The sequence below is a fragment of the Chelon labrosus genome (assembly GCF_963514085.1).
Source record: "Chelon labrosus genome assembly, chromosome: 15".
Lineage (NCBI taxonomy): Eukaryota > Metazoa > Chordata > Actinopteri > Mugiliformes > Mugilidae > Chelon > Chelon labrosus.
The window spans coordinates 6822931-6850926 of NC_140348.1; the positions used below are offsets into that span (position 1 = coordinate 6822931).

At 40.3% G+C, this 27996-nt stretch overlaps 1 protein-coding gene across 4 annotated transcripts in view; it reads left to right on the forward strand.

The window, feature by feature from the left end:
* The first annotated feature begins 10586 nt into the window (after positions 1-10586).
* Positions 10587-27996, forward strand: part of ehbp1 (EH domain binding protein 1) — a 131006-nt gene continuing 113596 nt past the window's right edge. For 3 of the 4 annotated variants that reach the window (XM_084561373.1, XM_084561375.1, XM_084561376.1), the window contains exons 1-4: positions 10587-10969; positions 11553-11999; positions 26994-27051; positions 27148-27243. In XM_084561373.1, the coding sequence (XP_084417499.1) occupies positions 11896-11999; positions 26994-27051; positions 27148-27243 (258 nt within the window). In that variant the 5' untranslated portion in view covers positions 10587-10969; positions 11553-11895. Of the gene's footprint in view, positions 10970-11491; positions 12000-26993; positions 27052-27147; positions 27244-27996 lie in introns of those variants that run through there. The other variant, XM_084561374.1, reaches the window with a different exon arrangement.

Here is a 27996-nt window from a genome sequence, read left to right on the forward strand (position 1 = left end):
TATTCTTGTGGCAATAATAACGGAGATTTGCGGCGGTTATGGATCACTGGGAACAAAATGTCTCTGTGGTCCTGCTGGGGTCCACAGTTTGCTACAGAAACACTGTGCATTTGTTATAACATGAACAAGTATGAGAGTACAAACTACTTTGAATTCGAGCTCTTTTGCCTTATTATCCAGACGAAAGTGGATTGTGGTGCTTATTTGTCAAAAACATCACTGTAGGAGTGTTATATTAACTAAAAACATCTGTGTGCGTTGGGCCTGGGAACCCAGATGTGAAGAGAATCCACGCAGCGACCCGGAGTCAACCGCCATCTGGTTTAAATTTCCTTCAGTTCACTTTACACGAGTTAAGTGGTTATCTGGTTATCTGGTTATCTGGTTATCTGATTTGAGTCGCCATATAATTCCTTATGCCTGAGTAACTTTGTTTACGGCGTATTTACTTTTCCAGTTTGGCAATTTTTACCTCTTTTGTTCATTCACGTGCCAGTGCACAGAAGAAGAAGATATGCATGGTGAAAGAAAGAAGTCAAGTACCGAAACTGCAGATACTGGATCTACTAATCTGGGATCTGTTTACACTGCAGGAAAGTTTTGAAACAAGAAATCAAACCCTTAAATCAGACCTCCAGCTTTTGACTTGCAGTGGAGGAGAGAAATTCCTTGTTGCTCTTAAATTTGCATAACACAGATTTTAAGCATGCGCTCTAGACTGCGAAGTGTGCCTCAGATTACATACTTGCAATACCCTGTGGCTTCAACTCCAACTGAGGACACTTGATATTATTTAATACAGCACGGATGCCAAAAAATAAGAAACCCTGATGGGAATGGGTGCTCTATCTCGGCTCATATCTTAATGCCTGATGTCTGTCTTTATTGTGGCATAAAGAGAAAGCAGTATGAGACGTTTTACAAGCTGAGCTGCCTGGAATTACTTAAGTCTGCAGGCCACAGCTGAGCTGCTGTTTTCCAGAGAAATATCTTCTCTGTCAGCTGCCAAACTCCAAACCCCAGCCCTGGATTAGGCCGTGTTATTACACCTGCAAGCAATGAGTGGGCCAGCAAGATCGGCTGCACACTGCAGATAAACCAAGAGGAACATGAGGCCCTTTTTTGTTTCTTCTCATCCAGCTTCTATTCATTCCTCTGCTTTTTATTTTAAACCTCATCAAAGGAATTTTTATGAGCATGAGTTAATTGTTTCTGATGTGGCTCCAGGGCAGGTTGACAGAAAAAGGGAACGACACGCTAAGACCTCAATAATCCAATTTTTATCTTATCTTTTGTCTTCATAAAATATATTAACATACAATCAATATTAAACTTTCTCTCCTCATCCTTTTTTTTATTTGAATTCTTTGCTTTTGGTCTGTGTACTGCCAAAACTATCAAGGCTTCCACGCCCCTCTCCTGCACTCAATATGTTTGGACAGCCAGGGCGAAAAACTCCCGATAATAAACTCCAGAGCAGATCAATTATACTGCCAATCTCTGGAGCGAAAGCTTTTTGCAGAGGTTCAGCAACTTCTTTCTTTTTTGCAGATTGAGCACAACAGAGCAACGTTTCACGAGCCGCATTAAGCAAGCCAGCCAGGTGTTATTAAAAGAACTGCTGACTCATCAAATTCTGTTTTACAGACTGAAGGTCACGTCGGTAGTATCTTATCTTTTGTGCAATAATAACCAGTTTGTGTGTAAAATATTGAACAGAAAGAGTGAGAAATCAGCTTTAATATTTAATAGAGGAATAACTGGTATGTGCTTAGAGCTCAAGCGAATTGAAACATTTGAACATCTCATCTTGAGGTTTCGGAACGTATGATGGACATTTTCCTCAATCCTATTGCAGCCGACGGGGCAGAATCTGTTCAGGAGTAGGCCAGTGATGAGCATGAACTCCACATCGACACTTAAATCAATCTTCTCCCCGTGTGTCCGAAGCTTTTTCAAACAATTCACAAAGTATTCAAAAAGGGTTCTGGACCGAGACAAGAAGCAGATGACCCTGGTCTTGGGAGACAACTGAAGAAAATGGTCTGAGCATTCCCCTTTTACACCCAGTCTCCATTCTCCACCTACTTTTCTTTTAAACATGGCGTCATTTTTCCACAATATATTAGTGAATGTTTAGTTTTCTGCCCTGCACCTGCACTGCATGATTTGGTGGGCCACGTCTTGACCATTTCTAATGTTGTCCGCATGCATCTACTGGTAATTTCCAGTCTTTCTAGTCAATGCAGGTTGTATTCTGCCTCACAAACATATTCTGGTGATTTTAGATTTTAGATTTTTTTAAACATTATGTCTAAAGTTTTGAACATTTTTAGTGATGTAGGTTAAAAGTGTATAATAATATCACCCTATATTTCTATGTTAGGGTTACGGTTGAGGCTAGGGGTTAGGGTACCTTTTCACACTTAATCATTCAGTTTCACCCCCCCCCCAAAAAAAAATAAATAAATAACCTAAATGGATGAAAGTAGCCCTAAATTGTTTAATTAAAAATACCTGGTTATCATTACAGTTGTCGTAGCAATCTCTCAGGTAAAGCCTTTCATTTTCCCAGCTGATACTGTTACAACAACAATAAACAATGGTATCATGTGCCTGCTAAAATCTCTGCAGCTCATCCACACGTCATAACATGTTATGTGAGGATCAGTAAGAGGTGCATGACTGGAAAAAAAACTTCTCACTTCTGAAGTATATTCATGGACTGAAACCGTCTGAAGCAGTGAACTTGTGACCTTAGGAAGCAACTCAAAACTCAGCTGTCATATTTCACAACTGTTGTGAAATGAGGGGAAAGGGGATTCTTCTCCTCTCTCCTGGATAATGCACATATTATTTTTCCTTTCATTTGACTCGCAATTGCAGCTCGAACTCAATTTGTTCCCCCGCTCCCTCAGCTAAACTTCAAACATCCCTGTTGGCTTTCTTTATTCTACAACAATGCTTTACAGAAAATATTGTGCAGGCAGAAGTTGTCTCTCTATGGTGAAAATGTGAGTTTTCCCCTCTCTGTTAGTTCTTCCTTTGTGCAGTTTCTGCTGTCAAACCAGCTAGAGGGAGAAAAAAAAAAAAAAACATTAAACAAGAGTCTAATATTGAGCTTGATTCAACAAGAGTGAAGGGAATTCACAGCCACCTGCTCCGAGCCTGACATCCAAGCAACACAAACATAACCGACATCTGATTCTTGTGTTTCTCTGTTGCTGTATTTTAAATGGCACTCTCTGTAGCACAAACTCTGCTTCACCTCCAGCAGAACTTAACTTAAGTCAGAGCTACAAAATAAACTGAGTCAAGAGGTTAATTACTGAACACTGCGTTGGGCCTTTTGTGGTCTGCCTGCTGCATTCATGGAGGAAAAGCAAGATGAGTGGCCTCTGTGACTAGAAGCAGGCCAACTCAAATCAGCAGAGTATCTACAGAAATCTGGGTGGTGGAAGTGAGGGGGGTGACGCTTCCTCTTCCTTCACAACCTCGCATGAATAGCCCACTCTCCCCCTCCCCAAACAATTATAATCAAAAAGCCCTCAGGAGCTGGTACATGGATGCATGTGACCCTATGTCCTCTTTCAGCACAAAGAACGTGTTCTCAGTCACCTTTTTCAAAACAAAAAGGCCATTAACAAGCCCTGAAAGCCTTGTAGTATCAACCTGTAGGACTCCACATCTGGATGCATTTGCAGATTAACCTAATAACTGCTGTTAATGCAGGATATTTGTCAGAAACTCAGAGCTGTCAGACCTAAAATCTTGACCTGCCCTATGACACAGGAACAAGTCAGTTTACGTGGAAGAATAATGGTGATGCTGCGTAGTTTTTATGAGAGTGTCGTATTAGAGTTTGACTTTGCACATTTTAATATGTTTTATTGGCATTTATTTTTGTTTCTTAAACTGCAGGTTCCACAAATGTTGATCAGTTATTACTATGGTGCCCCTTTTCTTCATTTGGTGCTCTTCTTCTTAGCTGTTCGGCCTTTCCAGCTGCCACTGCTCATGCTAACTATATATAGGTTATCACTACAGTTTTACATCAATAGAGTAGAATTGAGGTGATTTAGCCTGAACCAAAGTGGAGGAAAGACAGGAGGACCAGAATCACACCACCAGACTCAGTGGTTGCTTTAAACAGCACAGTGATTGTTATGAAATTGGGCCTCAAGTACTGTACTGCAATGGATCATTTGCTGTATGCTCCACAAGAAGGAAAACCAATAAGGAAACACCGAAAGGAAACAGCAGCTATATTGATTTCAGCATATGAAGCAAGCCCTATGGTGTTGTTTAATTACTTCTGGCATTGAATCCCTTAATGGCTTCATCCAGCTACTCTGCTGCTAATTAACAAGCTATTAAAAAGGCTGGTGGAAGTGTCTAATCTAGGATGGTGCAGCTCACAAGGAAGTCATTCTGCTCTGAGCACCTGATTGGGCTTCAAAAAAGCCCCAAGACAACTATCCAGGGACTAATTTAGTCTTTGTTCAGGTTGTGTGAATGGAAGTGGAGAGCGCTCTCTTGGGGAGAGTAACTGGAGAGTGACTTGTCTGCTGGACTGTCACTGTTCATTCAGTGAGCTGATACTGGCTTGACGCTTGTTTGCTAATGACCTCGCAGCAGTGAGCTGATTTAGTGCCGACCGGATAGGTTGTTCCCTTTCTGTCTCTCTCTCTTCTTTTGAGCCAGAGGAGCTTAGCAGAACATGGATGTTCTTTTCCACCCTTACACAGCTGTCCATTCACACATTTATATTTATATTTTATCCATTTCTCCCAGATTTTCAGAGAAACATTGTGAACACTTCAACCTAAATGTTGCTAAATGACTGAAAACAGACTTGAAACGTTTTCTTTCTACTTTTCAATTAACACCAATCAGACATTATGACCACCAAAACAGTTGTGACTCATCAGAGAATGGACATGGGCCTTCTGAGGGTGTCCTGTGGTGTCTGGCAACAGAATGTTGTTATTGGGGGCCTTTGGGTCCTGTGGGTTGAGAGGAGGGGCCTCTGTGGATCATCCCACAGATACTTGATCAGTTTGGGATCTAGTGAATTTGGAGGCCAGGTCAACACCTTGTGCTGTTCTTCATGTTTTTTTAGTTGTTCCTAAAGCGTTTTTGTGTGTGTCTGTGTCAGGCTGCATCCTGCTGGGGGTGGCTGCTGCCATCAAAGAGTGTCATTGCTATGAGGAGGGGGTGCCTGGTCTAGTCTAGGTGGGTGGTACATGTCTAAGTAACATCCACATGAATGCCAGGTCCAAAAGTTTCCCAGCAGAACATTAGATTGTCACAAGATGGTCAATTTCATTTACTTCTTCTGTCAGTGGTGTTAATGTTGTGGCTGATCGGTGTAAATAGCACACTGAGTTCCTCACTGCAGGTCATTGAAATCAGTCAGACCCGCTGCACTCAGCAGATGAAGGGATTTCAGATTATGACTGCTTGAGTTAACATTTATTTTGCAACCATTGTCGAGCACTACTGTCCACTGTGTTGCCCTGGTCTGAACTGTTCTCACAGTCAGCATAAAATGGAAATGTGATGTATTGCTTTCACTATCAGCAGCTTGCAGGCCAAATGTAATCAGCACCATGTTTCTCCAGAGGAAAAGTGATTCTTTAAACTGGGGATCACCGTGCAGTCTGTGCACAGTCCACACTCTCCCTGGTTGAATGTGGGTTTAATTTCATGCGGACACTGATCTGATAACCGCTCAGATGAGTGTTAAAGGGGTAATTTGCTTTTTCCTGGAACTCCTTTCCTCAGCAGACAAAAAAAACAAAACAACATAAATTTAATTCTTATTTCAGAGTGATACATCAGGGCATGGTTCTTTGACCACAAAGGCTTTTGAGATCGACTATAATGCATCCATAAACTGTAACGGACTCACACTATGATAGACAGTCATACCGTCAAAATGTTTTCCACTGCCTTGTCTACTTTTTGTTAAATACCAGCAGTTTGAGATTTTCTATTTGTGCCAGGAGTCACTTATTGATGAAGTGTTTTGTAATAATTTACTCTATTTACCTCCACATGACTGGCAGTTGAGAAATTACCTTCAGCTCCCAGAAAGCATTTTGGCAGCCCTGAGAGAGCAGGTGTGAGCTTGCAGCTTTAGGTGAATGGCGGTTGTATTGGCATATTTTTATGATTGCACCTGTGTCCCTTCCTCAAATGTAACGTGCCTTGTGGCTGCTTTGCATTCTTTTATGTTGTTGACAGAGAAACTGATCTTTGTACCTTGTCTTTGGTGAATTTACACATTCATGATTGTGGTTTCTAAAGCAGAGTGACCCCAAAAAGTTGATGCTTTGTGAAGCATTTTTTTTGGGCCTCTTGACTAAATCTAGAAATGCAAAGTATATTTACACGTAAACACATAGCATTGGAGGTTCCAAGGATCTGACCATTTTCATATATAAAACTTCCAAAAACAGTTCCCTTAATCTAAAGTCTCTGATCTAAATTGTGGGTGGTGCCTACCTGACACACATATGACTTAAGCCTAACCCAAAAATGTTCCAAAATAAAAACCTAAACTTACCACAAGTCAGCTAGAACTGAAGAAACCACTTGGATGAGTGGTGAAATGTTTTCAAGAAAACTCAGACAAGTCCAGTTGCCTTTGTTTTAGTTTGTTTTTTAGATAGACCATAATATGGATGACTGAGAACCTTCACAAACATATTCAGATATGTCTCATTTTGTTCAACCAACAACTCAAAGCTCCCAAATATTACATTTTCTAAGGAGGTGGCAAACACGTAAAGGAGAAGAGAGAGAGAGACAACGGTTGTGATTCAGTTTGCATTGTCAAATCTGTAACCAAATCACTCCTAAACCACTTCCGTAATTTAACCCAGTTGTGGCTCTAATGGCAGCAATCCAGGGGGAAATTTCCACGCCCTTCTTCCATCTGTGAAACCAGTCATGCCTCTGAAAACATAGAGGCTTCCTGTAACTGAGCGGCAAGCAACAGATTCAGATCACACATTCTGCCATGAGTCAGGATGGTACAGTTCAAAACAGAAGATGTTTATCTTGCTCTGAGTGCACATCACTCACACTTCTACAGGGAGCCAGGCACTAAAAGAAGGAGGAAAACATGATATGGTGGTTTAAGCGGCCTTGGTAATGTTGCATTTGTGTTTCATTTTGGGGTTTGGCTGGTGGGAAGATGTACATTTTTTTCATAATTACAAAATACTTAACCACTTAGGCATCATGTCCAACCATCAGTGACTCTTGGTCTTTGGATCAAGCAAAAACTGAGGCAAATCTTAAAAAATTAAAGTGGGGCGTTGTATAACAACCACACTGATTCCAGCCTCTCCACAAACCAACAGCTCAGGGACTTCCTCCACCCACAACGGTACTACTGGTTGGTTCCTGTGTTGTATCGGCTCAAATGTGTATGTAATTGGACTTAAAACAGGCTTGTCTTTCAAGCTTGTCTTCTTCCATTTCCAAATGATCGTGTGTTCAACTTGTTTAAGAAATGCTTCACTGTCTTCAGGAGCCAGTGAAACCAGATGTAGACAGTAACATCACTCCAAAAGGCTGTTTGCTGCCTAACTAGCTCAGTTGATGTTATGACAAAATAAAGTTCTCATTCCATCTAAGGAGTTTTGCACTACCAATTCTAAAACATGCATGTTTCATGTCCCTTTTTAAGATCCCAAAGAGGCTGGTTAAAATGTGTCTAAAATGTCTTGATCACAATATTTTCACACATTAAACAATGAGGCACCAGCTCTTATTTTTTCTCTTCGTCCCACCTCGCTGTCAACAGTGATACTTTTGGTTATCTGTGCTCCACTGGAGTGGCTCAGACTCACTTGGCTCATATCTAAAGAACTCTGCTTTGTTAATAGCTCTTTTCAAGTGGTCGAACACAAAACACCAGAGACTCTCCCGCTTGAAGTGCTGGCTCTCAACAGAGTAGAGAGAAACACGGAGCCTGTAGGTGGCTGGCCGATTGAGAAACAGAAAGAGAAGTTAGGTGTGAAACTTACACCCTCTCCCCTGCTGCATAGTTGGCTGAAGACAAAACCACTGTGAGCACAATCAATATAAAGCCCACAATAAGAACCACGCTGCTGATGAATTCCATCTGTGTGGACGGCCTACGAGGGCAGGACTGCAATGTGCTTTTGGAAAGTCGAAAATATGTTACACTGAGCAGTGAGGCAGCAGGCGCTCATCACATAGACCAGAACCTCTTTTATGGATCGAGATGTAACACATGCAAAACAAACACACAAATGAGGAGCAAAAATTTGACGCAAAGCTAGCGAATGAGCAGCAGAAATGACCAATTTTTAACTGCAGTAAATCAGGTTGTCATTCATTCTCTATGGCTCACTTTATTTGCGAGTCAGCATATTGTCTGGCTGTCTCTGAAAACAGAGTATGTTTTAGGCAAATGGTGTAAATCTTTGTTGGGTGGAGGATGCAGCTTTTCTTTTATTTGCAACCGTTTTTAAAAAAAATCTATTTGCACATGCAACGATTCCCTGGTGCAGCGTTTGTTGCAGTGATAAACGAATGAAATGGTTTCTGCTGTGAGATTATGAGTATCTCCCATTAAAACAGCATAAAAATGGATAATAAACATCATAGTTTTTCAGCAGGGGATGCAAATTACCATATCTTTGTTTCCAGGAATGTAAAAAGGAAGGAGGGTAACGCAGACTCGACTCCACTTGATCTTCACCACTGGCCTCCTGTAACACACTCATTCTTTCACACACACCAGCATGCCTGTCGCCCCCCCTGTGTTATTTATGAAATGGGGCCTTCGCCGACATGCAGGCAGACACACAAAGCGTCATTTAGCACCGGGTCATTTGTCACATCAAAGCATTCCTTGACGCATGGAGGGAGACTCCCTGTAATCTGTCAGAGTAAAATGTAAACAGGCGACACGGAGCGGCAGGATCAGCAGGCCCCCTGCCGTCAAATCGGCTCTGACCCTAAACCCCAAATTGTTCTCAGTTAGCAGATCATGACAGTTGATCCAAAACACTGACTTGTATCATTGCTTTTTTGCCATGCTTTTTTTTTTTTTCTTTTTTCAAGTGCAATATCCACACTCATGTCATTTTGGTGTAATATTCGGTTTTCAAGAGCAATCCTCCTAGTTTGTCTTTATTCATGATATTCATGAATGTCAGCCTCCTACCACTTCAACCTTCCATTAACATTATTTTTTCTTGTCTTACCTGCTGCTATAACACCTTAATTTCCCTACCAGGATCAGTAAAGTCCTGTCTTATCTTATCTTATCTTATCTTATCTTATCTTATCTTAAGCATGAAGGGCTAACCTTAGCTAGAAGTGCTTATACTTACAAAACTGCAAAAAAAAAAAATGATGTGTATTGGTCAAATTTAAAAAAATACAAGCCATACTATTAAGATTTATACCTACGTTTTTAAACAGATATACAGTTGAACTGGTGAGCTTTCCTTTATGGTGTCTGCAGTCAAATATTTACAGCCCCTTTCAAAAGAAATACAAAAATAAATCCAACATCTTGCATCCAATTTATAACCCTGAGGAGCATATAAAAGGATAAGATGTCAATTTCCTGTTATTATGCCAGTATCTTCTCTGAGATTAAATTAATCTGCCTCATATTGCATTTCCCTCAGCAGGGCTGGCCCACTTCCTCCTGCATCTCCTGCTCTGCATTTACAAGTCCCTGGTTAACAAGGGGGTGTGAAGGATGTAGAGGAGGGGGGTATTGATTTCTGATGGATGGGTGGTGGGTGTTTTTTTCCTCTAAACATGTGAAAAAGATCCGCGGGCATGGAAGGAGTAAAAGGTTAACGTGACAGCACAAGTCTCATCTTCATTAGCACAAACCTGAAGGGACGAGCAGTGATACTATATGGAGCATCTATTGTTTTCATCTGCTGTTTGATTCAAGTATATCCTTCCTTAGACACATATTTAATGACAAACTTCACTTATTTTAATACTCTATCGTTCAGCAACCAAAATATATTTGAACCAATATATACAATATATACTATACAGCTGGCTGATGAACGCAGAGCATTTAGGACTGCAGCAAACACTTATCTACACTCACTGCTAAGGATTAAACGTGTTGGATTCAAGCAGTGTGATCCCAACAACGCAGAAATGGTTCATAAATCAGTAAACAATCTCTAAATGGCACAAAAATCCCACCAATGGCTGATTCCCGGGGGCGTTTCTTCAGCCTTCACTCGTCCAGGCGGCAGAAGAGATGATGGAGAGGCTGCCCTCAAGGTAACCAAGGTAACAGAAAACAATACCGGAAGTGTGTTGATTAGCCTTCAAAATAATGGTTAACGAAGAGGAACAGGCACGTGTTTTTATCTTATACTTGCTATTTTGTACAAGAAAAACTTAAATTTATTATAGAATCCTTACGTTATAAAACAGCACAATTATCTACAAATTTATGTCTACTATCCAAAAAATGATGTTGGTAACCGTTTTATTTTAACAATCCCAAACGGAAATGTTTGTGAATGTTGGCTAACTTCGCGTAATCCAGAGGAATAGATCGGTCAAACTACCAGCAACTATCGGACTACTTTGCTGTGGGACTCCCGACTAGCGGTTGGAATACTTTTGTTTGACTTAGCTGCGGGACAAGCGCACAATAAATGTGGTTTCTGGCTCAGCCCTGAGTCTTGGAGGTTGCTCTTACCTGTGGAGCGAATGTCTCAACTGGCGAGCAACGGTTTCCGCTCGTGCCGTGTTGTGATGGCTAGCCGTCGTCGCTAGCAGGGCTAGCTAGCTGTATGGCTGGTGCTGCTGGAAAGAAGGCGATAATTAGCTAGCAAACGGACTACGCTCTTTCAGCTGCTGCATCGTTTCGGACAGTTTTCCATATCTGCTGATAAAGTCACTGGGCTGATAGGGTGTTGGATAGTATCATAAGGTGAGTGTCACACAGCCACAGTTAACCTAGTTTCATACGTTAATTCGTTAGCCTGGTAGCCGAATCATTCCGGTTAGCGGTGCTCAACGGCTCAGGCTATTCCCTGGATTCAGAGGCATTCCACCAAATATTCACTGTTTACAAAATGGGTATACGAGTCCCAGTTTCCAATATTATTTCTCATAGTAATGTTAGTTGACTGGGTGGACAAGACGACTTATTTTAGTGTAATGTCACTGCTCCTCTTTCCATAAAAAAATAAATAAATCATATCTTATGGCCAAACATCCCAAGTTGGATCGCCACGCCAGTAAATAGCCCCCCGGCATGCCGTGTTGGCAGCAGAAGTGCTGGAATCCTCATCACATTTCTATACACCAACAGAGTGTTAATGATGGCGATGTAGATAAACTGGTTTGTTGTAAGATCTGCAGAGCTCCAGTCAACGATAACGGAGCAGCGGGCACAGCATCTCCGTGTCGGGGAACCTTTAGTGGAGATACTTGGCGTTGGTTACTTTATAATACCAGGGCGTACAGTCTGCTTGCTGCTCAACTTACTATCATTTTTCTGTCTTTTTCAGGAGGATCACAAGATGAAAATATGACATTTATCCCCAGTGGATTTGTCTTCATGCACTTCGAATGGTTTTCTTTTTAGCATCATGCGCTCCGTCAAATCAGACCTCGACTACTCCTGCAGAGATTTTATGCCCTTACATTTGGATTTATAGCGCAGTTTTTAAAGGTCCTTGGTCAAAACTGGATGTGTAACCTCGTCTTTGTTTTCCGGTGAAACATTAACTATGTCTTTATGCGGGCTGGATATGCTCAGATACATATAAACATTAGCGTAAATACGTGCGAAGGAAGCCCAAAGAAGGAAGTCCAGGAGGGGATAGGCACACAGAAACTATCCAAAGAAACATGGCCTCGGTTTGGAAGAGACTGCAACGTGTGGGGAAGCATGCGTCCAAATTCCAGTTCGTGGCTTCCTATCAGGAACTAATGGTGGAATGCACAAAGAAATGGTGAGTTTTTTTTTGCCAGTAACATGCAACCATAGTGCTGTCATTGAAGCCATATGAAAACTGTGTGTGTCTCTGTCTGTGGTGGAATGCTGAGCTGGTTCCTGGTGGCCATAATTCACACACTGTCTCCTTGGTGTGCAGGCATGCCTGTATGCTGGGAGGGGCCCAGCTCCCTTGTTAAATTGCTATGTTTTTGTCTGTGTGTGTGTGTTGAATTTGTTTGGTTCGAGTCTTCAGTAAGAAGCCTGACAGGCATAGAGATTTCTATTTAACCAGATGGGCTGGGTTGTAGCTGCTTTCACTGTCTTGATGTGTTCTTGAGCAAACTACTTCTAAACTCACCAGCTGATTTCCTGACCTCCAGGAAGTGGGCAGAAATTGGGATCTTGCCCTAGTGTGCATGAACGGACAGTGTGTAGATAATAATATCATTAGAGGAGCTTAATTTTATATTAAGGTACTAAAAATAAAAGCAGCTAAGACCTAAAAAACTTCTGTCAGTCTGTCAGCTCTCCCGCTTGTCACTTATCTGTGCCAATACTATTTATCCAAAAGTTTTTTGTGTCTAGAATAATCAGTTTTTACTGATACTAATACACTTGATTGAGTGTAGCAGCTTTTCATATTGCAACAACCACTGTGTAGAAGTATCCAAAAGTGTCAAATGAATGAATGAAATTAAGTACAAAGAGGTGCATGTGCTACCGTGTGTGTTCTCAGAGGTGAAGATGAAATGGAGCGGTACTGTAGGTGGATATATGCTTCACTTGTGCCTGCACTCGTATGTCCTGTAATGAGGGAAAACCCGAGGCTTGTAAAGATGTAGCCTGCAGGTACAGATTCCTGAATTGCTTGCCGTAGGCGTGACTAACACAGCTTCGACCTGGGACAGATGTTAACGTGTTGAAGAATGGAATGAGAAAAATGTACATCTCTTCCCAGAGCAAAGGGTGGGTGGGCTCTGCATATACTCACTAGTATTCTGTGTTTTGCAATTAGAACTGGTTCTGTAATGTTCTCAAACATCATAATCGAGTCTACATAACCATATGATGTTTTTATCTACAGTTGTTCAGGATTATAGTGATTTATACAGGCCTCAAATTTGTATTTATCAACCCTCCTAGATTAAGAGTGCTCAGATTTTTGTCACATACCACCTGTTTATAGACTATATATATATATATATATATTAAAAAGTAGCTTTCCGACATAAAATAGTATTTAAATGTCTTCCAGTGTGAGATGTGTCAGTCTTTACATCCAATGTGTGGCTGAACATTTTGCCTCAGACTATCTACATGTCTTCGAGTGAATATTTCTGTATGAGAAAGCACTGGCGCTCTGATTTGGCACTCCTTGGACTTCATCAGTACGGTATGTTATTGTTCCAGTGAATATTTTCCATCTACGCAGACTGGAAACAGTCCCTCGAGCTCAAATTGTCCTCAAATACCAAAGCCTTCAGAAGTAATTTTGAAAATCCACGGCTTTTAATATCTGGAATCAATAGCAGGAAGAAAGGCTGAATTCTTATTTTGTGTTGGCGCTCGTGTGTGTGTGACCCCATACATAAAGGTGTGGGGGTTTTGAATGTACATTGTGTGAAATGTAAAAGCATTTTTGCACACTTGGCTGACACTCAAAGACTAGATGCTTTTGGAGAACACTTCAAACAGTCTGTAGATAAGAGGTTCAAGGGTGTGTGGTTCTTTATGTCTGATTCCTGTGCCGTAGGTGATCAGGTACTTGAGGCCTCTTGTCATATGACAGTAGTTTGAAATTTTATGAACATTGTAATTCAGTCAGTATAAATATTTTGGAATTTGACTCTTTCTTGATGTTCTAGCATAACGCGTTGTGCATCTTGGCTAAGCCAAGTTGCCAACACAAGTACGTAATAGAGTCAGACAGTTGGAGCATCTCGGTGTCAAAAGCACAAGATCTTTTTTTGAGAGTGAATGAGCTTAACATTATTTTTGCCCCCCCGCTGATAGCAGGACAGTGGTCATGTGGGGAGTTTCCTGTCATATTGTCCAGTTTTAAAGCTCTTGTTGGTCTAGTCGGCTGATCCGTGGAGATCAGGGAGTTTGCATTTCACTCACGCACCCATTACACACTCAAGAATCAATTCTGATTAACCATTAAAACATTAATGAGTTCAGTGTTTTTGTCTGCCAGTGAAATGAAGCACCAGTCAGTGTTGCAGCTCGGCCTTTTAGAACATCTTTGACGAAAAGGGAACAGTATTTTATGCTTTTGTGATCATTCGTGTACATTTCAAACAGAAATTCATAAATCCGCTTCTAGTTATGTTTAGTCTCAATTATAGTTAAGTGTTTTCTGCATGCATTTTCCTGTATTCTGCTCTAGTGATTATATTTTCTGGGTATATTAGGCTTTCATTTGCTTCAGATGCTTGTGTTTGCCTGGCACATTTCTCTGAGAGCCATCTGTAATTCTGTTAAACTTGCAACAAAAATCAGTGTGTGATTAGAATAGCTTAATGTTGTCACGAGATCTCTGATCAGCTTATGTGATCTGGCTGGCTGTGTACCTGACTGGTTGACTGACTCTATAATTATCATTAGCTGGGCTATCATTACCTAATAAAACATCTACATTTTACAAGCATTGATGAGAGGAAAGTTCAGTGTCACGCAGTAAATTATGGAAGCACAAGGTATAACAAAGCATTAAAATGTCATCCCGTGTGCATGCACAAGGTGTCACATAGAATGCACCTCCTCTTGTTGATTAGTATGAACTAATGTGTATGCAGTGGATACATGTCTGAAAAAAAATATATTTTTTTGTAGCACGCACACAAAAGTAGCTTCCTTGAGTCTGCACCATCCCATAAACTGTGAATAGTTGCATTAAATGAACCAACTGCAATTTATAGGACTGTCACGTGTGTGGCTTTCTCCTAGTCCATATGAGATTGAATTTACAAGAAGGATAAACTGGAAAAAAATAAACTGATCTGAGCTTTGTCTGTGCTTTTAGACAAAATGCTAATTTCTGGCTATAATATATGAAGGTCTGGAAGTCAAGTGAATCATATGGGCTTTCATTTCGATACAGCCTGTCCCCGCCAGGTAACTTAAGTTTGTATTCTGCAGATATCACGCTGATGAGTGATTTAGTGAGCAGGCTTTCAATTTCTAACCGATCTCATAGTTATCATTAAAGTGGATATCTGTAAACATAGAAAGCATCAGGTACTCATATTCAATGCATAGCTATATGAGATGTCATTCTTTTTATTTTTGACGTATTGCACCTGTTGGCCTACAAATGTACAAGTATTATATTTTGATATTTAATATTTTTTTGCAATTTCCCAGACAAAAATATTTTTGTCCTGTTTAATATGTGTACTATTTAGCCTAAATGTGCACTTCATACTATTTGTTTTTAGCAAGAATGTGTTTTAGTCAACCTGTGTGATTAAAAAACGGTTCACGGACAACATCAGTTTTGTTGGTTAAAAGATGTGTCGACAAGCATGGCAAAGATGTGGTGGTGGTATGCTGGGATCGACAGAGGCACTTCTGATTAACTCTTTTTCTGAATGTAAGGTATTTCTAAGCTGCACATTTATAAGATACTTAAAATTATATTGTTTTTCTGAAAGGTAAAACCTTGATTCTCCAGTCTGAATTGTTCATGAGCAAAACACAGACACTCTACCTCCTTGAATTACTTCATTAAAAGTGTTGCTAAATGCCAGAAATGTGAATGAGTTTCCCAGTTCAAGCATCAGGGCTGACAGTTGACTAATGGCTAACTATTTCAGTGTAAGTGACCAGCGTGTGTCAGGCTGTGACATGTTGTCTTCTGTTGAACGCCATGGCAAGCGTCCATCATGTCTCTGCCAGAAAAGCATCTTCCTGCCAACTTGTCTGACGTGGCTCTCCATTCTATTCAAATTCGAAGGCCTTGACAGATTCCTGAGTAAAAGTTTGGCAGCAGAGGTTGGTTTTATTGCCAGATAATAGTACAGAGCAGTTGTTTCTCTTCTGTAGGAATTTTGGATGAATTGCATATAGGTTTTTTGAGGCAATCAAACCCCCTCACATGATTCAGTGACTTTATTCCAGTGTGGTATCATCCCTGCTTTTTCGTTTGTCTTTAAATGTTTTTGAAAATTTACACTGTAATGATCCCATTCGAATGCCATATTTTTGCCTTTTGCATAGTTGATGCTTGAGTTGTTGTCACTTGAGTGCTTGCTCATCACTTAATTATAAAATATTCAGTGGTTTTGTCCTCTCACTACAGCTTGCAGCTCTTAATCTCCTTTTATGATTTTGTAATTGTTTTCTTACACTGATCTGGGCCGTCTCAGACTGCCGTTAATGCTGTTCTCTCTGTCTTTTTCTTTTATCCTTCTTTACCTCGCTCTCTTTCTTTTATCTCTTGATTACTAGATCTGCCGTCTCTCTGCCTCCCCTCCCCACTTTTTATTTCAGTAATGTCATTTTAACTGCCTTGCAGTGGAACCTACCCAAGTGTAGTTGTTTAGTGCTGCAGTTATGGACACGAACAGGCATTTACACACTCCTCTCACACACACATAAGCACACCAAGCGACATGAAACATTGCAGGGTTGTGGAGCAGTCAATGGGGTGTTAAATGTGATGAAAACTCTGCTGGTGTGTTTCGCTTTGCTGCTGTCAGGCAGAGAAACACACAAGTCCCTTGAGACTGCTCATCATTTATCAGCCTGCAGAGTGTTCCTGCAGCATCTGCAGGCTGGATTTTACTGTATATGTGTCTCGATGACAGCGCAACACCACAAACCATAACTATATCACTGTACAGCTTGGAAACCCTGTTATAAAAAACTGTATTTGTGGAATTTAGGAAAAACATCCTGCTGCAGTGATTGGATATAAAATACTTCCAGTCACTGCAACAACAAAACATACTTTTTTCACTGATTAAATATCCTGTTAAGAAAAATCTCATGTTATATGTGCTCCAAGCCACAATCAACAAATTTCAAAATACCCAGTTCAATGGTAACATTTTATTATTTTTCATCTGTGAGTAAAATAGAAAATAAGTTTGATTGATAATTAACATCAGTGCTGTTGCAACCATCACCTGACTGCTCATGTTGTCACTGCCTTAAGAAATAGACATTACTGTCCTCAGCAGGGCTCCTTGTTTCTCTGCTGGTCCTCTTTGGCACATGATGGTTGTGATTCCTACTGTGTTAGTCACTCCCTGCGGCGGTTAGCCAGCTGGTCAGGGAGAGTACTTGTTGAGAGAGGGGTGATTCTTATTACCTTATTTACCCTGATGACTGGTAGCTTTATATGAAATTCTTGTTTATTTTACTCCTAAACACAACCATGCACAGTCTCTGCCTGTGCCTTTAAGTTAAGTTGAAGTAACTTGTATATTGGCTACGGTTTCCTGTGTGTTGATTACTTTGTCCCCTGGTTTCTTCTAATTTGTATGTTTGCATTAATTCAGGCAGGGTATTTTTTTATTAGAGAGCCAGATAGATGATCACCATCATCTCCATGCTTGATGGGTTTTTTTTGCCTGCCAATGTAAAAGCCAAAGTTTGCTCAAGAGTTTCACTTCTTTCTTTCTCATGAGAGTTAAACAGTAGAACGACTTGAGACTCAGTTGTTGGCATAGATAATGCTTCACTTTGAGCTTGCCTTCTCAGAACCTTAGTTCAGTCAAGCAGTTGGTCAAATTTTAAATCTTGTTGCACGGTCGTCAGTTTCATCGCTCACCAGCTCTGATCTCCTACACTTCACTCAAGTCCTTATAGTTCTGTCAGCAAACTGAACATTTATTTTCTCCTAGCCGTTAATCTCCACTTTAAATCCTTTTTTTTGTGACAGTTCCCTCTTCCCTGCTTCTCACTTGTCTTTTCAAAAGGTAGGATTTAAGTAACTCTAACTTGACCTCTGTCCCTGAGGGGGACAGATGGAGCCTCTGATCTTAACTTTCTCCATCCAACCTGCCTACTTTATTTCATGTAACTTGCTCTTACTTAGTCTCTCTTCTTCTCAGTCATGTTAGACCAATGATTGGCCTAAGTTGACATCCACTAGTTTTTCTCCGCTGCTAAACTCTCAGCTGTGGCTGTCTTCACATATCTGTGCTTGATGGACAGCTTCTGTCTTGAAACAAACCAGACTGAATATAAAGGGCAGCTGCTTCAGAGGTAATCTTCGTTCTTTACGTCTTCAAGTCCCCATTGGGATAAAATAGGTTTGCAGATATATATTGCACTGTCCCAATTCAGACTCCACTCTGTATTTTATACTATATTGATGTTAGCCTTCATCGAACAGTTGATGTGAAACAGCTGGATACAGAGGGCCAATTGGACTGGTAAAATATGTAAATGAGGCCAAACACTTACTTGTTGTTGATTGCTCTGTAAAACTTTGTAAGGCTGCAGTTACAATAATTACAAAGATTACACATTCAGCCACAGTCAAGCAAGCTGATTAGTGAGTTGCTGTCACTCAAAAGGGTTATGTCTGACTTGCAGCATTGAGGTCAAGGGACTGCAAAGTGTAAAGTGTAGAGGAACAGACATGCACATTTCTAATTTAAATTCTGGAAACATACAGCAGATCTTGGGGTCTCAAAATGAATTATGAAGATTCATTGCACTCAAATTACCTGTAAAACAGTCTGTGGGTGGGCTTAAAAGCTGGCGTTTGCTTAAATGATGATGTCTTGCCCACAGAAGCTTTTTAAATCACCCTCACAGCACAATCTGATTTTAAAGCTCAGTACACTCCTTGATTAAAAAGTTAGAAGCTTGGGAGCTTTAAAAAGGTAATAAAAGTAGGACGGATAAAATTTATCCCTCTGTCCCAACCAGGGGTCGCGTTAACTGAATATTTTCCGTCATTGACCATTTTTTTAAAAAATGTGAATGTTTAAAAAATTGATTATGACGGGATTTTTATGCCCCTCTCAGTCAAAATGACAGACAAAAACGAAAAACGAAAAAGTCTAGCGCAACTTCTGGTCCCAACTGACTTTGATAGGAATTCCAGGGGCTTTTAAAATATCGTCTTGAGCCTTTTTATGGAAAGAAAGACATTGGATTTGGACAAATAAACAGTTTCTTCAGTGGAAAAATCATAAAACTAGAGAAAGCTTGCAAACAAATCCAGAAATTAAATTAAAGCAGTTGGTAAGTCAACAGGCTTAAATGATTTTATTAAAATATCACTTTTCCTTTCCTAGCTAGTATGTGATGTGCGTGTTTGTGTGTGTTGTGTGTGCTGGATTTCGTGAGCAATCTGGAGTGTGACAGTGACACAGATTGTGTTTACACTGCTACATGTGTCTTGATAGCAAAGGCCGCAGTCTCACAGACAGTACAGCAGAGTGAAAGCAGTCTGTTGCTTTCTTTCTTCCCCTTTTACGTTTCATTTGTCTCTTCATAGCTCCCAGCCATCCTCTTGATGCTGAATCACAAACTGCCAAGTAGGTCAGGTATAAAAAATACATTCTTTAGCTAAGGGTTTCATGATGGGGCTCTTGCTGTGTCATTTCTTTTGTTTTGACTGGATCTTTGGTACTGAGCAGTTGTTGCAGTTGTTAAAATATCAGAAGCAAATTAACCAGTCACAGTATTATTTTGTAAAGTCATGAAAAGGCTATCATTGAGATTTTACATCCACCTTCCATATAAGAAAAAATACAAACTTCTCTAGCAGTTCTTATTGTAATAATCTAACCTATTGTAATTTTCTTAGTTAAAGAGAGACTCCCCGGTAGAGTAGGAGTAAAGGTGTGGATCATACTGTTGCTTGCATTCTGTTATAACAGTCCTGCACTACATCTTATCTTCATGAAGGTTAAGGTATGTAGCTTTTGTACTATTCAATTGCATTGTGTTGAACCGACACATATTTCTATTATTTTGACAACCCCATTTTAGTCAGTGGGCTAAGATAAGTAGCAGAAATACTTGTGTTAAGTTTAATCGTGTTTAAAAGCACCACAAACTACGTCCTCCAAAATTATCATCTGGTTGAATGGCCACTTTTCTGACGCTGTTTCAACAGAAACTGAACATTATAACAGACATAAAGGATAGACGATTTAGTGCAGGACACATATACAAAAAGCCAAAAAAAAAGTCGCCACCAAAAAAAAAAAGGTCACACACTACAATATTTCGTTGTACTCCCTTTAGCTTTCATTACAGCACACATTCACTGTGGCATTGTTTCGATAATCTTCTGCAATGTCACCAGATTTATTTCCATCCAGTGTTGCATTATTTTTTCATCAAGATCTTGTATTGATGATGGGAGAGTCTGACCACTGTACAAAGCCTTCTCCAGCACATCCCAAAGATTCTCAATGGGGTTAAGGTCTGGACTCTGTGGTGGCCAATCCATGTGTGAAAATGATGTCTCATGCTCCCTGAACCACTCTTTTACAATTTGAGCCCCATGAATCCTGGCATTGTCATCTTGGAATATGCCCGTGCCATCAGGGAAGAAAAAATCCATTGATGGAATAACCTGGTCATTCAGTATATTCAGGTAGTCAGCTGACCTCATTCTTTGGACACATAATGTTGCTGAACCTAGACCTGAGCAACTGCAGCAACCCCAGATCATAGCACTGCCACATCTGCCTCTCTTCTTATCCTGATGCACCCATCACATGACCTTCTTCCATTGCTCCAGAGTCCAATCTGGATGCTTCGTAGCAAACTGAAGCCTTTTTTTTCCAGTTAGCCTCACTGATTAGTGGTTTTCTTACGGCTACACAGCTGTTCAGTCCCCACCCCTTGAGTTCCCTTCACATTGTACGTGTGGAAATGTTCTTACTTTCACTATCAAACATAGCCCTGAGTTCTACTGTTGTTTTCCTTCAATTTGGTTTCATCAAACGTTTAAGTGATCGCCGGTCACGATCAGTCAGGATTTTTTTTCCCGACCACATTTCTTCTTTGACGACGATGGTTCCACACTATCCTTCCAGTTTTTAATAATATGTTGAATAGTTCTTAACCCAATTTTAGTAGTTTCTTTCAGTCTCCTTAAATGTTTTCTCTGCTTGATGCATGCCAGTGACTTGACCCTGCTCAAACAGACTAACATCTTTTCCACGACCACAGGATGTGTCTTTCGACATGGTTGTTTAATAAATGAGAAGCTACTCATTGCATCAGTTGGGGTTAAATAACTTGTTGCCAGCTGAAAGATAATGACCCATGCAGTAGTGATGCACCGATGTCAAAATTCTGGCCGATACCGATAACCGATGTTAATATTGCTGTTATGGCCGATACCGATATTTACCGATGTCGATATATATATATGAAACACATTTTTATGATAATCAAAATCATTAATCATCAATAAATCATTTTTTTCTTTTACTTTTGCATTTTATTTTCAGAAATGACTGATACTGTATTCTGATAACATTGAAAAATATTTAAGGTACAGTAGTAGGCCTAAAAAATGGCCAAAGCCACTTAGCAAAATAAAATGACTGATACTGTTTTCTGTAAACATTGAAAAATCTTTAGTTGAGCAGAGATGTCGTCTGTTTGGTCATTTTTCAAAGTCTTTGAAGAGGATCCTATGCTGTATGTAATGACTCCTCGCTATGCTGTATGTAATGACTGTGAAGGCCGGGTGATGCGAGGGGGAGCTCGTGTCAAATCGTTCAACACAACCAATTTGATCACCCACTTAAAAAACAAGCATCCCGAAGCCTACAAAGAATATGAAAAACTAGCTAATGCTAAGCAGCGGAAGAAAGCTACTGCTATATATCAGAGCTAGTGAGCGGAGCGCGAGCGAGCGAGGGGCGGAGCGGATGGAATTTTGGTGGAGCGCGGAGCGCTTGTTAATTTAGAGGCCGGAGCGGGCGCTCTGTTCCGCTCCGATACCGCTCACACCACCAGCCTGACGCGTGCCCAAATCCACCCAGAATTCATTTCTTCCTAATAAAACCAAAACCGTTCATTTTCAAAAAAATTGCCATGGCAAGATGGAGTTCGTGAAATATTTTAGAAAGGAAACTGATAGGGTTATTTCTCCCTCTTTTAAATTGGAGCGAGCGTGGAGCGATTTCGCTGCAGCGGGGGAGGACTTTTAGGTGGAGCGGGGAGCGAAATTAAGCGGAGCGGCCTGACGTGAATTTGAGCGGAGGAACGGCCGACTGAACAGCCACCTGAGCGAGGAGCAGGACATTCGCACCGCTCAGCTCCGCTCACTAGCTCTGCACACACATCAAATACACAGGAATAATTATCGGCCTGTTCACATCGGCTCTATTTTTACACCTGACCGATACCGATGTGTAAAAAAATGACCATATCGGCCGATATTATATCGGCGGCCGATATATCGTGCATCACTACCATGCAGTAATTATCCAATAGGAGGCTCGTACCTATTTGCTTAGTTAAATCCAGGTGGCGACTTTTTTTTTGGCCAGGCAGTGTTAGAATTCTTTCATTTTCACTAGTGTACCTAATCTTTTGTCATCTTGGAGTATGCTTATCCCTTCAGTTATATTATGCAGCTTTTTATATTATGCAGCTTTTTTTTTTTTTGCAAGTGTCATATTGCAGTCATCTGTCTGATTATACGGTATACTGCAAGACAAAAGCTTTCATGCATGGCTGTGACACAGTGTGTGGTGTTAGTCTGAGAGATTATATAGCAGTGTATAGTGCAGTATCTGATTTATTATGCATTGCAGTTCTGCAGTCTGTGATGTTTCAGCTTTAAAACCAAATAAATCTACTTTTTCCTCTTACTTAATGTAAGTGACTGACACGCAGACATGTTGTCTGTCGGGAGACATCACAGCCCTTCCTCTGCTGGATAATGTCAGCATTTAGTAAGAATGATGCAGTATCCATTTTCTGTTTCCTGTCTCTCCAAAACACGCACACGCACACGCGCGCACACACACACGCACACGCACACGCGCGCACACACACACTTCTCTTGCCTCTTTTCAACTTATATCTGCTCACATATTGCCTGAAATACAGCTCGTTAATTTTCGTTTTAGCTCAGGATGAAAACGGAAATTATTATTTAGTGGATAGCTTTCTCTCTTGGAGTCTGCCTGAGTCAGTATTGTGTTTTTAAAAATAAATGACACTTTATCACTGTGTTTATCACTATGTTTTATTGCCTACCACTGCACTAAACTGAGCCTGTGTGTTTATACAGTCAGTGTGTGTGGATGTAATGTTGGGGATTGTCATATCAAATGTTGAGTGGTTGCTTCCTCCTGCCTATAGTAAAGATTGGCAACCACAACTTCTGGACACACCCTTCACATCCTACCATTCAGTCTAATTGACATGTGCACAGAGCCTTAATTGTTTTACCACAAGCACATTTATGCATCCAGACAATTTTATGATGAGCAGGCTGTTTTCAGTGTCTCCGTTTTAAGCGGCTCATACAGTATTGTCTTATGGGTCAGAGATGTTGGGATTATTCCATTTTTGCAAAAGCATCCATCTGTTCCCTTGGGCCCTAAGAGTATAAGTGTTGACTTTAGTCAGAGAACTTGAACTTGAGCTTTTTGACTTGAAAATACGTGATACCTCATACCAGGCCAAAACATTAAAAGGTGTATAGTTTAAAACATGTGCAAACGATGCCTCGATATCTACAACTGGTGGATAAGCATTAGTAGTGGACATTTGGAGAGTAGTTTTATCAGCCGTTCTTTTAGTGCTATAAGCAAGTAAAGGGAAAACTCGGATACCTAAAAGAAAGTTTATAAAACTTATATCACACTTTTGTAAGTAAAAAGCTTTTTTTTTTTAAAAAAAAACAAAACAAAAAAACCCCCAAAGTATAATCAGGAAAATGTACTTGCCGTGTTAAAAATAAAAAGGACTGAAAATACAATACAAAGATTAAAGTAATTAAAGGGATAAGCAGCCCTTTTAAAGGTGGAAGATGAAAAATGACTTTGGTGAAAAGGCCACCGTAACATGTTAGGACTCAAAACATGGAAAGTTTTGGACTTGGAGCATTTATCAGCCCTTTATTGGAAGGCTTGAGACTATTTCCCCACACATGATTTTAGACTGAGTTGTAAATCCTGTAATAATGTTTTAGTGTGCTTTGCCGTTCTTGACTGAACTGAACGATCAAAGGACAACCATGGCCGACTGTAATTTGGCCAAAAGGTTGCACTTGAACACACCACAAAAACTACAGCCAAGGGCCAGCTACCACATACATTCTGCATCTACATGAAAGAAACTGTTGTGGTTTACTACTATTAACTTTAGAGCCAGAACGCTTGGAGGAGCTACAAACCATCATACAGATATGACTTCACCTGAATCATGCTGAACAGTCCATCTAGTGTTTATTTATTCAAAAATAGAAGATTAATGTCGCTGGCAGGTGATGTCGATTAAACCAGTGTTGTACATGGACTACACAGTAACTGCAGGGTGACAGACTGTTGTGTTGCTGCAGTATTTTTAAAGGAACTTTAAACACCTTCATGTTCACTAATTGCTGGTTTAGTCTGGATGAGAGCAGCAGCTAAATGCCTTAAATGTGAATGTAGAAGGGTTTATATGGGCTTTCTGAAAAGTCTCTGAGGACTTTCTCCTCAGCCCCTGCTGAGTCCATTGACCCACTTTTACTCTTATCTGCCATCTCTTTTCAGCCCACACACACACAGCCTTAAAATCTTCCTCCATCATTCTTTCTTTTCTTCGTCATGTTTTTTTTATCTTTTACACCTTTATCTGCATTCTGACCCTTTTAATAACATTTGTGGCTCTTTCATATCTGTCTCTTACACACTTTTTTGTAGTTTCATTCACATAATCTGTACTGAAAGGCTTATACATGCTTTAAAATACATTCATAAAAGACACATGCAAAAATATATTACCATTCATTATTAAGACATACACATATATTTGTGTAGTTCATCTCTTATAGTCATGATTGAGGGCACAATTAAAACTTCTCATTTCCAGGACTCCGTGACCATCTTCATCACATTAGTATTACCTATTGTGGCATTCCTCTCTGATGGCTCATTGAGTCTGGTTCCATGCAGGAGGGATCATGTAGCCCTGAGGTTGGTGCTGAACACAAGAAAGAACAACGCTAAAACGTGTGTTGAAGTCACTTAGCCTGCAGGCGAACGGTTTACATTTTTCTCATAGCACAGCAAATACTGTACAAAGGGGAGAAAACAGAGGGCGACATTTGTGCGCGTGTGCATGCGCTCTGATATGGCATGTGTTGTTGGACAAAAGCTTCTCTATGTGAGGCCTCTCCTCAAGGCTGAAATTGTTATCTGTCGTTCTCCTTCTTGCCTCTTTTTTACTTTCCTCTCTCCTTTTGCTCTTCTGTCTTTTGTCTCTTGTGTCTTCTCTGTCACACAGTTTGTCATTCTGTTCCTAGAGTGGAAGCTTTGCTGTTGTTCTTCGCACATCAATTGTTAACCACGCTGACTTCCATTCAGTGTGCTTCTACATAATTGGGTGATTTCATTTTAGTTCAGTATTTTTGTCACCTTTCAAAAAGTCTTGTCAAACTTGGTCCGTTATATTCTCTGTAAAGTGTACAGTGCTGACATTGAGAACTGGATTTATAATGCTAACACCAGTATTGATACCATGGTCAGGTTATTCACCTGCATTCACCTGCATCGATTGCACCAGATTACAATAAAGTGATTCTAATAAATCCCTGTAGGCCAGTTTGTCCCTTTTCTCTTGTCCATTGTTAAGTCTGAGGTCAGGCTCAGCTACAGATCATCAGCCCTTGATCTGGAGTGCTCATGAACAATGAGTGGGTACTCAACAGTGCAAGAGAGGGGCTTAAACCTGGACTCTTATTGGCACAGTCCGACTGACAGTTGTCTAGGACTAAAGTCTGGCTTGACAGTTACTTAAAATCAAAGTAAGCACGGATAGGGATATATGGTAACACAGCAATATGCCTTACAACATACACATTGAATCAGTGCAGTTAGTGATACTCGTATGAAGATTTTAAGATTTTGTAGTACATCAATAAGGTTTATTGATGTTTGCCTCAACACTATTATTTTAAGTTACTTTCCGTGATTAGTCATAAAGAACTCTAATTACGTATTGCTACAGAAGCCCAAGCCTGACTGCTGTGCCAAATGCACTCTTTACTTATCTGTGCACTTTGCAATTCAATTTAAAATTATTTATATAGCTTAAATTCAAATTGTCTCAAGATACTTTACAGAACCCAGAGTCTGAATCCTCCTCAGACAGAGCAACCACCAAGGAGACGATGGCATGGAAAAACTTGATTTAAACAGGAAGAAACCTGAAGAATGAACAGCTCATATTGGGGGTTCTATCTGCTTAAGCAGGCTTTTGGCAAACTGTATATTAAGGAAAAAACATATTACGGTTGGGACACTGTTGATGAGCGTCTTATTGAAGATTTTCTGTCTTGTGTTTGTGTTTTGTGTGTCATTTCTTACACCACTTTTGTTTCATGCTAAATGTAAACAGTCATGGTAGATATTTGACTTGTATTTTGACTCCAGTTTGTTTGTTCTCACTATTTACTGATATTTTCATGTAATTGATTTTTGATTGTCTTGTTTCCTGTCAGTTCAGAGTGACTGAGCTGGACTGGGTCAGACTATCGTAACTCCCAGCCTCTTTAGTTTTTTTTGTTCATGTCACATTAACCTTGTGTATCTGTGTGTAGGCTTACTGTGTTTCTGCTTGAGTGTGTGTATCTTGTGTATACCGCAGTCCACAGAGACAAAGCCAGGGTTTAGTTGTCTCGTCATGATTTATTCATACCATGACTGACTCTGCAGGTGCGCGTATGTGTGTGTGTAGTAGAAGGCTTATCAAGGTTTTAAACCTTAATGCAGCCCTTAAATGTTTATGTATGCACAGACTAGAGATTTCTACTTTGATGAATAAATTCCTTTGCCTTTTCTCCTCTACCTCACAGGCAACCAGACAAACTGGTGGTGGTTTGGACACGTAGAAGTCGGCGGAAATCCTCTAAGGTTTGTATGTCATGAGGCATTCTGAAACAAGTGCAAAAATTAATTATTCTCATTTCACAATATAATCGTTCTCCTTTCTCTTCTTCTGTCCTGCAGGCACACAGCTGGCAGCCTGGCATCAAAAACCCCTACAGAGGAGTTGTGGTGTGGCCTGTACCAGAAAACGTTGAGATAACAGTAACTCTTTTTAAGGTAGGCTACAGCTGTTTCATCAGTGTAGATGAGAACTTTAGTGAAATCAGTTTTTGATTTATTCTTTGTCTGGACATCAGTATAGAGATTGTAATACTGTTGTGTCTGTAAATGACACACTTGTATGGATAGTATCTGTCACAGTGGCTGGCTTACTTAAACATGCCGGGCCCCTGAGCTGACAGGCCTGCTCAGAGCTCAGTGTCTTGTTACTACCTCTTTCACTGCCTTAACCAGACCTCCAGAGCTCTCTCCACAAATACCTGTACTACATACAGTATAATCTGTGTTATGAAGGTGGTGGTTGCTTTTTACTTTTCATACACAGCTATGTATATTATTAACTTCATAAGACCAATGTAGGTATCCCAAGGCACTTGATGCAGACAGACAGGTGTCATGGGTGTTATAGTCACACAAATCTGAGACTTTATCTTCAGACATCTGTAAAAAGACACAGTACACATATATGCTTTCATGAGTACTGGCACTGTTTTCTAAGCTTATGCTTGTATAGCACCACTGTACATGTTGGTGTCTCTTTTCACTTCCACTTCCTGTCCCAGAGGAAGTAATAAAGCTGTTTTTGTAAGGAGACACAAAGCAAAGCCACTGAAGGCGCAGTTAACTCGCTGGATAATGCCCAAAGAAAATAACAAAGCCTCTGTAGTTGATAAGCTTTTTGCAGCTGGATTGAAGGTTTAGAAAATTTCAACCACTGGAAGACAAATCCTTCCCCAACCACCAGCTTAT